The 13,698-nt window shown below is 49.3% G+C and overlaps 1 protein-coding gene across 1 annotated transcript in view; it reads left to right on the top strand.

Moving 5' to 3' along the window:
- The window catches only part of ANTXR1 (ANTXR cell adhesion molecule 1), a 101,940-nt gene that overhangs the window by 39,326 nt on the left and 48,916 nt on the right, over positions 1-13,698 (top strand). The window contains exon 13 of the mRNA XM_027715532.2: positions 13,174-13,269. Coding sequence (XP_027571333.2) covers positions 13,174-13,269 — 96 coding nt within the window. The remainder of the gene's footprint in view (positions 1-13,173; positions 13,270-13,698) is intronic.

Raw genomic sequence — 13,698 nt, forward strand, 5'->3', positions numbered from 1 at the left:
GGGGTGGCCTTTAGTCAAAGGTGGAGTTGTCATCTTCTGGAGGTGGTAAAAGGCACTGACAGGAACTGCATGGGACTGCTCAGTTCCCAGAGTGCAGTCGAAGAAGAGGAAAAGAGAGGGAAAAAGATAGGCCTTTTTTGTCCTGGTTAATGCGGCTCCACCTCCCACTCCTGTGTGAGTTCCTCAGGAGCTGTGCTTTTGTTGTATGGTTTTTACCATCTTGGCTTTGCTGCTGGTTTTGGTGGCTCTGAAGTCTAACAGGAAACCTGGCTGGGCAATGCCAGGTGCTCTCAGGAAGGTGAAGTACCAGAGGATGTATCTGTTCTGTCTGTCAGGAGAGGAAAACAGAGACACCAGGGTATTGCCTCCACTGCTTTGAGGTGATAAAGCAAACCTGCCCCAGTTAATCTTGTCCCCGCGGGGGTTCAGGGCTGCAGCCCCTCACAGATGCCCAGGTGGTGCAGGGCAGAGGAGGCACCATGTCCTTTGAGGGGGTAGAACCCCGGGGACTGTGTCCCCTCAGGGCTGGGCGGGCAGGGCCTTGTGCCGGGAGCAGCTCTGGGACACAAAGGGCTTCTGCTGGTTGGAACGATGCACTGATTTCCATTTATCTGTCAGGAACAGGCCAGACACAGGAGCTGTTGTGGTTGGGCAAAGCATTTGCCTCACTAAGTCCTGGAATGCAGATGCAGCCTCTGGCCGAGGCCGGCGGGTGCTGCGTGTGAAGGTCGGGCCCTCTGAGCCGGGCCAAGACGATTTGTCATTCAGAGGTTTTGCTCCCTGCACCCCCCAGACCCAGGGTCACTGCCTGGCTCCCCCTGGAGCTGCTAACAGGGCCTGAGTTTGTACCAGAGGCAAAAGGGGGAACACTGTGTAAATCAGGGGCTGCAGACAGAAGTTTAATCCTGCTCCCCACTAACTTACGTATTCCCCACTTAAACTAAGACGGGGCTGTCCTGAGTGTAATTTAGGGTGTTATTTGGCCTGGTCTGTGTGACCACTGGCAGCTACTCCAACAGAGCAGGGGAATGGCTGGAATGAGAGCTCTTAAGGCTTGGAGACAGCGAGCTGTTTGTGTGCTGAGCTGGGGATGAGATGCCAACATCTCCAGGCTGACAGAGCTCAGCTGGCTGCAAGGGCTTGATGAATTTGTCTCTTGGCTTTGCTTGTCTGGGACAGTGTCGTGGTCTCACCCCAGCTGGCAATTCAGCCCCAGGCAGCCTCTCACTCGCTCCCCCTCAGTGGGATGGGGAGAGAATCAGAAGAGTAAAAGCAAGGAAATCTGTGGGTTGAATAATTTTAATAAATTTTATAGGGCAAGCAAAAGCCACACACACAAGCAAAGCAAAGCAAGGAATTCATTCCCCGCTTCCCAAGGGCAGGCAGGTGTTCAGCCACCTCCAGGAGAGCGGAGCTCCATCACAGGCAATGGTTACTTGAGAAGACAATGCCATCACTCCAAGGGTCCCCCCTTCCTTCTTCCACCAGCCTTACATGCCAAGCACAATTCCATAGGGTCTGGAATATCAGTGGGGCTCAGCTGTCCTGGCTGTGTCCCCTCCCAGCTCCAGTGCACTTCCTGGTTGGATGCTGTGAGCAGCAGGAAAAGCCTTGACTGTGCTCAGCAATAGTGAGACCTCCCTTGTGATCAATCCTGTGTTCAGCACAAATCCCAAACACAGCCCCACACCAGCCCTGTGGAGGAATTAACTCTACCCCGGCCAAAGCAGCAGGGAGTTGCTGATTTATTCCTCCAAAAGTGGTTTTGCAATATCTGCACCTTTTAAAGTAATGTTTTTCTTTCATTTGGAAGCTCCCTGGGGGGAAGGAATCCCTCCTTCCCCAGGGAGGGCAGTGAGGATGCACTGTTCCCTAAAGCAGAGAGAGCACAGCCCTGCAGGGACACCCAGGTGAGCTCTGTGCTGGCAGGAGGTGCCCAAGGACAGCCCAGAGCCTGCACAGACCTGGCCCGTGCTGGGGCAAGGCACTGCTGCTGAGGGAATGTCCTAAAGGCTGTGGCATTCCAGTGGCCCAGAAGGAAGCTGGGGTTGTTCCCCTGTGCTCCTTTGGGCAAGGCAGCCTCTCCTCGGGGGAATCCAGTGTGGATTTAAATGCTCTCTCCAGCCCTTGGATTCAGCTGGGACTGCTTGGACTGAGCTTTCAGGAGGACACTACCCTTGGAAACATTCTTCAGGAGGCTCATGGATGTATCCTGGGCATCTGTTTAGCAACTGGCTCCTTCCATTCTGAGTCTCAAGGAGCTATTTTGTTGTAAATAATGTTCAGTTAACGGAACTCGCCACTATCCATCACTCTTGCTGGACTCAAATTAGACAGATGTTCCTTCTGGAGGGAAACACCCCCTTCCTCCTGATGATGTTCCTTCTTACTTGGCCTTTGTCCTGCAGTCACACTGACAGATCTGACTTGCTCCAGATAATTAATGATGAGAGTTTACAAAGTAGTTTCATTCTATGGTTGATGTCAGTGGACCTTTGATAGTCAAAGGTACTAAGAACTGTGGTTTACTCTGCTAAACATAAAAACCCATCTAGTAACAGCAATAATTTAAGGCACGGGATCACAAATGCCATGGGAACTGAGCATCCTCAGTTTCCACTAGTGCTAGGACTAAATATATAAATTAGTCCTTCTTCCTCAGCTATTAATCTCCCCACCCCACAGATTTCAGGTGTGAGGTGTTGGTGTGAACACTGTGCATCCATCAGCACCTGGGCAGTGTTTGCTGCAGGGCTTTCCCACTGCTGGAAGAATCAGCAAGTAGTGGCTGGTGAGGTTGGGAAGGGATTTATTCCTGTTCCTGGGTTAGGAGTTTGAAGAACTGGAAGAGAGAGGAAGTGTGAGCTGCTGTGTTACGACTTCGCAGGTGTGCCCAGGGCAGGGTGCACACCAAGGCTGTCAGGAAAGGGAACATTCAAGAGAGGAAATAATTGCCAAGGCCACATTTAGGGGCAGGAATTCAGTCCTGCTCTGCTGCCTGGAGGGCTGTGGCCAAGTTCTGCAGTGCAGAAGGAGCATCTCGGAGAGAAGCCAGGGTGGGAATTGAAATAAGTCTTTGTTCATTTTCTGAAGTGCTCCCAGAAGAGGAAAAACCACTAATGACCTCTTGCACTAGTGACTGACTTTGGTAGGTAAAGCTGCAGGGCTGCAGGGACAGTGTAACCCAGCTCTTCCTGGACAGCTTGGCTGGGAGAGCAGGGAATGTCACCAGGGGATGTTCCTGCACCCCCTGGATCACCTGGGGAGAAACACATGATGCTGCTTTGCAAGAAGACCAGGCAAAGGAGGCCCCCACGTGTGGGCTGGGAGAGCATTTCTGTGGCAGGATATTGGACTTGCCTTGGCCTAGCAAGGACTGTAACTCAGTTTTCTTTGCCACATGTGCCCAGTCCGTGGGGGATATCTCCCCAGGTGACACCCTGTTCCTTCAGGACGAGGGCTGGGGGAATTCTGCCCATGAAAGGAGCATCTTTCAGCTGAAAAGGGCCATGCTGGGTCAGGGCAGTTGGGGAGGTGACTCCTTTGGGAGGCACAGACAGTGCCTGAAGCAGGCTTGCCCTTGTGAGCTGGGCTGCTGTTATGACTCGCCCCAGGAAAAGGGGAGAGAGGTAACCCAGGTTTTTATCAATAATTCCCTTGGGGTGGATTAGAGTGAAATGACACTGAATAATCGGTGTCTGAAAACATATACTGGCAAGGTTTATTTTAACAATTCTGTATCAACAGACATGCTAGCAGTTTGGGTGCTGTCATACAACAGTGTGACACAGAGATAACCTTTGGGGGGGAAGAAAATGCATAGGGGAGAGAAAGGCAGGATAAGAGCAAGGGAGAGTAAGGGAAAGAAAAGCTGAGGGTGGACAGATGTCTATAGTCACCACCCACGGGGTCCAGCGATGCTTCCATGTCTGTCAGTTGAAGTGGTGGCCTTGATCTGCTGGGGGTGAAGGAGGGAAGCCCCCACACTCCAAGAAGTTATGAGTTATTATATCCATGATTAGTGTCACGGGCCATGCCTCGAGCCTCCAACATCTCCTGGGTCTGTGCTGAGGTTTTTTTTTTGTGTCTCACCTGGTTCCAGCCTTTCAAGATTAGCAGAGGGAGGGAGGGGCTTGATTGCTCAGCAGAGGTATCAACAGTCAAAAGCTTGCGAGCTCGGCTTCTTGCCTTTTCAGGGCTTCACACCTTCAGCACTGGAGGGAGGGAGGGGCCTGACTGCTCATCAGAGGTATCATGCAAGTCAAAAGCCTGCAAAAGTCTCCTAGAATGCATAAATCATTAACCATTTCAGTCTCTGACAGCTGCTCTCTAGGGAGGGGGATACCAGGGGGATCCAGCCCCCCTCACCTGAGGGGCTGCAGCTCCAAACCCACACTGGGAGGGGAGTCTCTCCAGGTGGTGAAGCCCAGTGCCAGGCAGCCCTTCCACAGTCCTGGAGAGGAGTTCAGATTTTGGAAGCCAGAGGGGAGGCCCTGGACAGTCCTTGGCTGTGGGAAGGGGGATTCTTGAAACAATACATGTGGAAGTGAATGGATGCAGTGGCTTAATGCACCTGACAGCAACCTGGGGCAAGAGGAAGTCCTGCACAGGCAGATCAAAGAGCTGATTATCTTATAACGAAGCAATTGTCTTATAATGAAGCTGTTATCTTAAAATGAACCAATTGTCTTGGTGGCAACCCTTAATAAATGGCTCAGACTATTGGATGAGGTGTCAGGTGGGGAGCAGACCTGACCATTCTGGATAGAAAGAGCCCCTCTGGTCTCTCAATTGCAGTTCCAAAGGTGCAGGAGTCATCAAAGTCATCTAAAAAGGAGAACTTGGTCTTCTCACCTTGAGGGGTTTTGCAGTTGACAGAAGGAGGTGGGAACTGGCACAATCTCACTACAGCTGGGGATCCTGGATTTCTTCCTGTGGTAGTTTGAAAGACTGAAGCGACTTGCACCTTTGAGATAAACAATAGTGGGTGGATTTGACCTTTAAATAAGGAGAAAGTTAGAAAATCAAGCAAGAACTGCAGCCTTGTAGCAAAAAAAGTAACAACCCTTCACTGAAGGTTGGTTTTGTGTTTGTTTTTTTCTTTTAATTCAAAAGAAATGTAATTCAGTGGTAACGTGGAGCTTTTTCAATTGTGACTTTGTTCTGGACTGCACAATTAGGACAGTGAGCAGTGCTCCTGGGGCTGCAGCAGTCAGAGAGCCTTCACTGGGGGATCAGTGGAGGCTTTAGAAAGCTGTACAGCCCATTTAATGAGCACTTTCCTTGACCTGTGTGTCATTAGCTGAGGCACTGCCTGGTGGGAGCTCCAGGGTATAAGATTTTGGGTTTGTTTCTAGAAGACATTGCTCTTAAAGGCTTTCTGCTGCAGGTATGATGGGCAGTGAGTGTTTATCCTGCCACAGGTCACCCGAAGAGTTCAATGTGCAGAGATTATTTCACTCTGATACTGCTGCATGGGCTGGTTTGGAATGCCCTGAGTGTGGCTGGCACATCACAAACACCGTGTTCCCGTGGGCTGGAAGGGAGGGATTCAAAGAGAAGAGCAGTACATTGCAGGTGGGGGCAGGATCACAGAATGGGAGTTTTGGAAAGGTTTAATTTGGAAATATGAAACAGTTTGGGTTCCTGTGACAGTGGTGAAGTTAACTAAGAACTGTGAGCCAGGATCTCTGCACATGTGTTGCACTTCTAATAGTCAAACCCCTTCTGCCAGGGAAGTTGAAACAGAGCACTCTCAACCTGACTGGTTTATTTTATTGAAATGTTTTGCTGTTGAAAATATGATTTCAATTTAAGCTGAGTTTCAGAAGGAAACTTATCCCAAATGCATTGTGTGTGTTCAGGTCATGCTGGCATGTTCTGAGCCTTGTCAGACTCGTGGAGAGCTGCCTGTGATGGCCTGTGAGGAGTCTCTGCTCAGCTCAGGGGTACAGGAGTGCCATTAGCCCAAGGAAGGTGCTCCTGAGATTATTTGTTTGAAAGTGCTGCTTAAAGGCCACAAATCTCATAGCCATGCAGGAGGCAAGACATTCCAGAGCTGTAACCTGCTGTCCCCTTTCCTGCCTGGCTGAGGAATAAACCCAGCTCAAGCCATAAATGTTCTGACAAAGACTAATTCCACAGGATTTTGTCTGCTCGAATTCCAGTTGCAATTCCCCTCCAGGAATGGATTTAACCTGCTGCTTGTTAACACTGTCTTCAAGCACACACCAAAGCAACTGCTCAGGTTTCACCTCCAAGGTTTTGTTGTCTAGTTATGAGTGCTGGGGACAGGAGGTGGCTGGGTCAGAGCAGGAGCTCCTCGGTACCTCCTCAGTGACACAGGAACACCTCCAGCCCAACCTGCCCTGCCGGGGAGGGCTCAGCTCTGCTGCTATTGCAGGGCAAGGTGGGTGTGCAGATGAGGCCCAAAACCAGCACTTGGGTGGCCTCTGCCTTTGTGGCAGCTGATACCAGGCCCATGGTGTGACTTGGAGAGGGACTTTTCACAAGGCCAGGTAGTGACAGGACAAGGGGGAATGGCCTTAAGTTGAAGAAAGGAAAGTTTAGAATAGACATTGGTAACAAGTTCTTCAATACGAGGATGGTGGCACCCTGGTGACACTCTGGTTGCCCAGAGAAGCTGTGGCTGCCCCAGCCCTGGAAGTGTCCAAGGCCAGGTTGGACGGGGCTTGGAGCAACCTGGGCTAGTGGAAGGTGTCCCTGTCCATGGCAGGGGATCGAAACTGGATAGGCTTTAAGGTCCCTTCCAACCCAAACCATTCTGTGATGTCCCAGCCACAGAGCCAAGGCTCCCACACTCACCTCCAGGACAAAGCCAGAGGCCTCTCATGTGCTGTGACCTGTGACCTGTGTGATGAAGAGGATGCCCACCTGTAGTCAGAGCACTGAAGGCCTCCAGTGAAGAGGCCCTGCTGCCTTTGATCTCTGCTGTTCCTGTGGCCAGGCTGTGAAAATTGTGACACCTCAAGTTTGACGACTGACTGGGGAGACCTGAGCAGATGTTCAGTGACGTGAAGTCTTACCACTGTTTTGGTTTAGAGGAGGTCTCTTGGAGGCGACACTCAGGACTCAGGGGCTTTGTATCAGAAATAGGAACAAACCTTGGAGCATTTTACCAAACAGGTGGGCTGTCAGAGGGAGAGAGAGAACAAAAGAGGAGGGCAAAGGCCTTTGGACCTCAACACCTCTGAGTGGGGAGGTGTCTGTCGTCTGGAGAGAACTGAACCCACCGCTGCAGGAGAGTAGATAAAACTGAAGAGGAAAACCTCATCAACCTGCAGGGTTATGCCAGTGTTTGGGTTTTCCATAACCTATCCCATCTGACTCTGTTGTATCTAATGCAGGATCCCAGATGGCACAAGCCTGGGCTGGACAAGCCTGAATTCTGCCATCAATTCTGACACATCTGCCTCTCAGAAGTCTTGTGAACTTCTGTTTAGTTGGAAATTTCTAAGTGTTCTTTCTGAAGGAAATGTTCAGTGTGTTCCATAAGGATAAACACAGCAATCAAGGATTAGGGAATTGTTTGCTCTGAGCAGAGACTTTCCTGTGTAACAGAGGGTGTAATGATCACTCCTCCTTCCCACCATGTATTTGCACGCTCTGGTTGGAGTGTGAATTCTTCAGGACAAAGGTGGTCCCCTGCTCTGGGTTTGCCCAGCCTGTGCTGAAGGGAGGCTGTGCTCATGTTTGCACTGGGCTGTAAAGCAAATAACATGGGATGCTGGAAAAGTGTTTTGTAAGCGAGCTCTCCTTCCTTTCAGCTCTGGAAGGAGAGGAGGGAGACAGATCATTGCAAGAGGGGCATCTCATGTCAAGCACAGTAAACATGGGGAAAAGGATCTGAGAGCACCTTTGTTGGGTGACCTCAAACAGGTGTTTCTTGCTCCCATCCCCTGCTGAGCTTGGCTCCTGCTCAAGCAGCTCCACACAGATGCCAATCCGATGCAGAGCAATGAATTCAGTGACTTCTCATTTCCTTTCAGAAATTAGGCCACATTGTTTCTGTAATATTAAAAAAATTCTTGTGTGTGATAAAGTAAATGATAGACATTGGTTTCTGTTGCTGTGATGGGACAAGTCCTCAGGAGACTCCAGAAAGTTTCCTTCACAATAAAAGCTTCCTGAGTCTCTCTGATGTAGAGAGACAGTCAGCCTTCTCCCCACCCTATGTTGACTAAAGGATATTAAAACTGTTCCTCTTTTCTCTCCAGGGAGAAAACCTCTGTTTGATTTTGAATGGTCACTCAAAACTACTCAAGATTGTCATAAAGCTCTTTAAAAGCACTTCATCCTTTTCTTACTGACCCCTCTGATGACTTTCACGTGTTATTGCTCTTCCTGCTTGGAAAATGGGATACAGGAGCCATTCATATCTTCCCTGTCTGTGGAATGACATCAGCCTTGTTTCTGCTCTTTGTACAGCAGCTGAGGGTCAGTGGTAGGAGCAGGGTCAGTGCTAAGTGTTATTGAAGCTGTTTCTGCTGCAGGGTCACTGCAGTGAGATGTGTTTGTGTGGCTGTCACAGCCCTGCTGAGCCCAGTCCTTGGTACCAGTGCTGATGGTCCTGCCCTTGCCCTGACACAGCAGTGACAGCTCCCAGCCTGCCTGGAGGAGACATCCCAGGGCTGTGGCACAGCCTGAGCTCCTCTGCTGGTCCCACAAGCTCCTCTGCACAGCACAGGGCAGGGACAGGCTGCCTGCAGCTCTGAGAGCAGCTGCCTGACGGGACAGCGCTTTCCTGTGGTGGAGCAGTGAGTGCAGAACCAGATCAAACAGCTTCTTGCCTTCCAGTGGAGTCTGTAGGAGTTAGGACTGAATCCTTATCCTAAGCCCAGCCTTCAAGGCCCACTAAAGCCAGTGTTTGATGCACCCCAGAGGGTGGTTGGCACTAAACAGGCTCCCCAAGGTTTGGTCACGGCCCCAAGGCTGCCAGAGCTCCAGGAGCGTTTGGATAACACCCTCAGGGACAGGGAGGGATTGTGCAGGGCCAGAGGTTGGACTCAATGACCCTGATGGGTCCCTTCCAACTCAGCATATTCCATGATTTACATATTTCACTGAAGTCCATCACTGTTGGGCTCAGTGTGAAGTCAGCACATTCAAACACACCCTTAGAGCTAAATCCAGTTACTGTCATGGTGAGGAGCAGGCACTGCCCTCCTTCCTGTCCCTGTAAATCCCAGGACATTCATTTGTCAGCCAGGACATGAACACTTTTATTGGATACACCCAGTACTTCATCCATCGCTGCTGAACTCAGCACTCAGAGCTTTTGAGGTTCTGTGTGCTTTGGGGATGTTATTCCACAGTACCTCTCTGGAATAGCCAATGTATGCAGTTAGATGGGAAACTAGGAAATAAAATCTTAAACAAAAATAAGAAGATTAGAAAAAAACAAGAAATAAACCCAAATGCAACAAAAAATACCCATCTGGTAGCAGCATCTTTTGGAAAACCCTCAAAAATAAGCCTTAATTCCATTGAAATTTTGTGTTTATGAACTGGTATGTGTCTGTTTCTGTGTCAGAAGAATTTAGGAAGTCTAAGATGAAATAGGGGGCTTAATACCACAGATTCCATTTTGGCTTTGTCTCACCTCATGATTGCATCCGAACTTCCCGGGGCAAAATTTCAGGAGGTTGGTCTTGGGCAGTGTCTCAGCAGGGAACAGCAAAGGAAGGCTGGGGGTGAGTCATTTCCTCTGTGGCAGGACCATGGTGGAGTGGCCATCCCTCTGCCCTGGCTGTTAAAGGAATGTGCACCCACCCAGCTTATCCTGAGCTTTGTGCTGGGATCTTCCCAGGGATCGCGGGTGTGCCTGGAGGGAGTTGTTCCCTTGTAGGGGGAACATATCCCAGTGTTTGTGGGGAAAGTTCAGGAAATAGCCCATGGCAGTTGCTGGATCAGATTTTGCCATCCCTCCCCTCCTCTGTCTCTAGAAGAACCTGCAGTTCAAGAGTGGGCCAGGGTTCTGTCTCGTGGCCAAGGGATTTCCCCCATCCCAGCCTGGCTTCTTGTAGTCCCTAAAATCCCACAGTAACTGCTGAGTGAAGGACCAGGTTGGAGAGGCCTTGGAGCCACCTCGTCCAGTGGAAGGTGTTCCTGCCCATGGCAGGGATGGAACCAGGTGGTCTTTAAGGTCCCTTCCAGCCCCAACCATTCTGTGATTCCATGATTCCCTCTCTCTCTACATATATGTATGTACACACCTCCCAATATATGAGGAAATGCCTCTAACATGTCCTGCTCCAGATTTCTTCATATCTCTTGTACAATATCTTCCAAAGCTTGTTTCCCATTACACTTCCAGTGCCAGCAGTACTTGCAGCACTTTGTTGGCCTTGTTGGATGTGGAAGACCTTGAAAGGGCATGTAAAGAGCCCACTCCTTTTTATATGACTGTTCCTCGATAAAATAACAGGGTGTTTCAAAAGAGCAGCTCCAGGCATCATCCAGGACTTCAACAGTTGTTGGGAAGCGAAGTACCAAAGTTTTCCACTTCATTTGGAAGGAGCTCTGAGGGTCCCTTTGCTGTCGGGCTTTTGTCACCACTCAGGTGTGCTGGGGTTTGAACTTACTGATCGCAATGAGGGTACCAGCACCAGCTTTATCTCTGTGTGAGGAGTCAAGGTGAATCCCTATGGGACAATAGCACTGATCACAGATAACTGTGTATTTAGGGATTATCTGGGCTTTGTCTCCATAGATCTTTTTTTTTTTTAATGGAAAATTCTCTAGTTTACTGTAAAAATTCTCTTTTTAAAATGAAAGTTGTTTTCTTGGTCTGAATTGCCTGTATTCACTGAGTGTTACACACAGCTCATTGCATTATTCCATGGGTCAGTGTTTCCATGAGCCTTTGCATTGTTCTTCTGAATTTTCATTTAAAAAAACCAAAACAAAACAAAAAAATATTAAAAAGAAAGGAATGAAAGCAGACATTTGAAATGCTTCAGCCCTTTCACCAGTTATATAAGATTAGGAGAGAGATTTCAAAATGTCAGAGGAACTTTTGCAAACTCTTTTAGCAGGCAGAATTTCCTTCTTGTCCATCACTCAGCTTGGCTAAGTGGCAGTTTCTAGCTAAGCATAGCTGTAGCCATATTAAACCATAGATATTGCACAGAGTGACAGCTAAATTCTGGCAGAAACTGGCAAAATAAAGATAACCAAACCCAAAGCAGTTCAAGAGTGCACTGTGGATTATTCTGGCAGGGTTTGTGGTGTGCATGTGCTCTGTCCTGGTGTCACTCACTGGGGTTCCCTCCCGGCCTCGCTGCAGCAGGGACAGCTCAGAGCTGGTGCAGAAACACGTGTTGGGGTATCCTAAGTTGGTTTTCACAGATTGTCTTGGGGGGAAGAAAAGTAAAAATAAATTCTATTTTTAAAAACAACAAAAAAAAAAAATCCCCAGAAAACAGTTACAAGGCCACTTTGTTTTGTATATTTGCAAATTGATTTCAGAATATCTTAATGACAAAATGTTTGTTTCAATCTGGGTCTAAAGGGGCAGACAATGATTAGACATAAAAAGCTTTATTTCTCCTACAATTTCATGGCAGCAAAGAGTCGAGATCACATTTTGTAAAGCACTGACTATCAGCAGGTGTCATTTTGCAGATGATGGATGTGCCTTTATGCTCTTTGTCTGGAGGAACAGCCCCAAATGTACAGCTCTGTCTTCTCAAATGAGCTTTTATTTTGTGGTGGGGTCCAAGTTCCATTTCCAGACATGCCTTGGGTGAATTATTCTCCTGTGTGGACTACCTCTCTTTAGCTTCCAAGTGTCAAAGATCAGGTCGTCTTGATCCAAGTTCTCCAGAAATTCTTTCTGCACCAGCAGAGAGCTTGGAAAATGCTCTCAACCTGGTTGCTTTTCCATTACTCTCCCCCTCTGGTATGATGGGAGGTCATCTGGCCCCTGAGTTACAGTGAGCTCAGCAGGCACCCAGATCTCCCCCCGACAGGTCAGTCTGCCCTGACCGTGTCCTCAGTCTGGCACTGGGATCCTGACCCTGGGCTGGGGGTTTGGAATGCCTGCTCTGCCATCAGGAACATCTCCAAGAGGCTGAAGTCAGGCCTGCCTGCTGGCCTGGGAACAGGATGATGGTGCTGGGGAGGAAGGGTGTGGGGAGGCTGGCACACCTCAGGACAGGAACAGCTGCTGGGGGTTGAGTCCAAGCAGCAGGAGATGAAGCACGTTGGGTTTTGCTTGCTGGGCTGGGCTGGCCTGTGCAGCAGTTTGCAGTGCTGATGGACACCAGAGAACTGCACATGGATCTTAACTGGGGGGAGCACCCCAGATGGAGAGGAGAGGATCCTCTGGAGTTAATGGCTTCTGAGGAGGAAACTCCCTGTGATTGTTAGGGTGGTGTTTGTGTTCAAATCTCCCTGGAAAGCTCGTGGCAGAACTTCTGTGGCTCAACCCTGCTGAGAGGAGCAGGGTGACCCAAGTCAGGGGCCCTGGAGACCTGGCTGCAAGTTTTGTGTTTGGAGTCAACTTTAATGCCAACATTACTTTAGAGTTTGTACTGCAAGAGGGGAAAAGAGTTGCAAAGAAGGAGAATGTTTAAACCACAGTGAAACATTGCCCAGAGAGGTTGGATGGATGAATGTCCCATCCCTGGAAATGTTCAAGGCCAGGTTGGACAGGGCTTGGAGCAACCCGGGCTAGTGGAAGGTGTCCCTGCCCATGGCAGGGGGTGGAATGAGATGAACTTTAAGGTCCCTCCCAACACAAAGCACTCCATGATTCCATGATTGTGCTGTGAGCTCCTTTTTAAATCTTTTTTCAGTCTTCACAATACTCTGATGAATGTTACATTAGTTTTAATCTGAACTGAACTAAATGTTTTATGTAACTGGGAGGTTCAGAAAATCAAGGCAAAATCCATGAAGTGAAGGAGAGCTCTGGGTCTCGTTGCAGTGAGGTGGGGGGAGGGACAGGTGCCACATTTGATGTGTGAGGAGAGAGGAAAACTGCATTTTGTCTAACAAATAAATGGAGTATGGCATTGATAATTATCATCATTAAAATGACAATAAATGGAGAGTGGGATGTCCCTGGAAGCAGGGTGCACAGGGGGGTACCTCGGAGAGGCAGTTCTGTGTTAGTGCTGCTCACACACTCTGGTGTTTCTCTTCCAGTCCGATGGGACCATCCTGGCCATCGCCTTGTTGATCCTCTTCCTCCTGCTGGCCTTGGCTCTGCTCTGGTGGTTCTGGCCTCTCTGCTGCACTGTGGTAAGTGACAGAAATCATCAGCAGAAACCAGCAATTCAGTGTTGCCTGAATGTAAGAAATGTGGGGGAAGGGGACAAAGTTTTCCACAGGATGGGGCAGCATTTCTTCCACCACTGGCACTGCTTTGGGCTTCTGTTCCATCTGCCCAGCCTCTGGATCACACCCATGGAACAGCAATGCTGCCAACATCCAGGCCTTGTCAGGAGCCTCTCAGTCGTATTTATTGGTCACAAAATGGAAGGGTTTGCAGAAGTGTATTCCTTGCCATGCCTGTTGGGGGGGAAGGGCTCTTCTGCGTTGTCTAACCCCGGTGTTGGTATCTCCATGCTGGAGGGCTCCTGTGGAAGGGCATGGCCAGCCCAGGCTGCAGTCCTTGTTCTGCCTCAGATGCAAGGAAAAGGCATTTCTAATGCGGAAATTTTTGCAAGA

Source organism: Pipra filicauda, unplaced genomic scaffold (genome assembly GCF_003945595.2).
Source record: "Pipra filicauda isolate LSUMZ 115617 unplaced genomic scaffold, ASM394559v2 scaffold364_size791107_pilon, whole genome shotgun sequence".
NCBI classification, from domain to species: Eukaryota; Metazoa; Chordata; class Aves; order Passeriformes; family Pipridae; genus Pipra; species Pipra filicauda.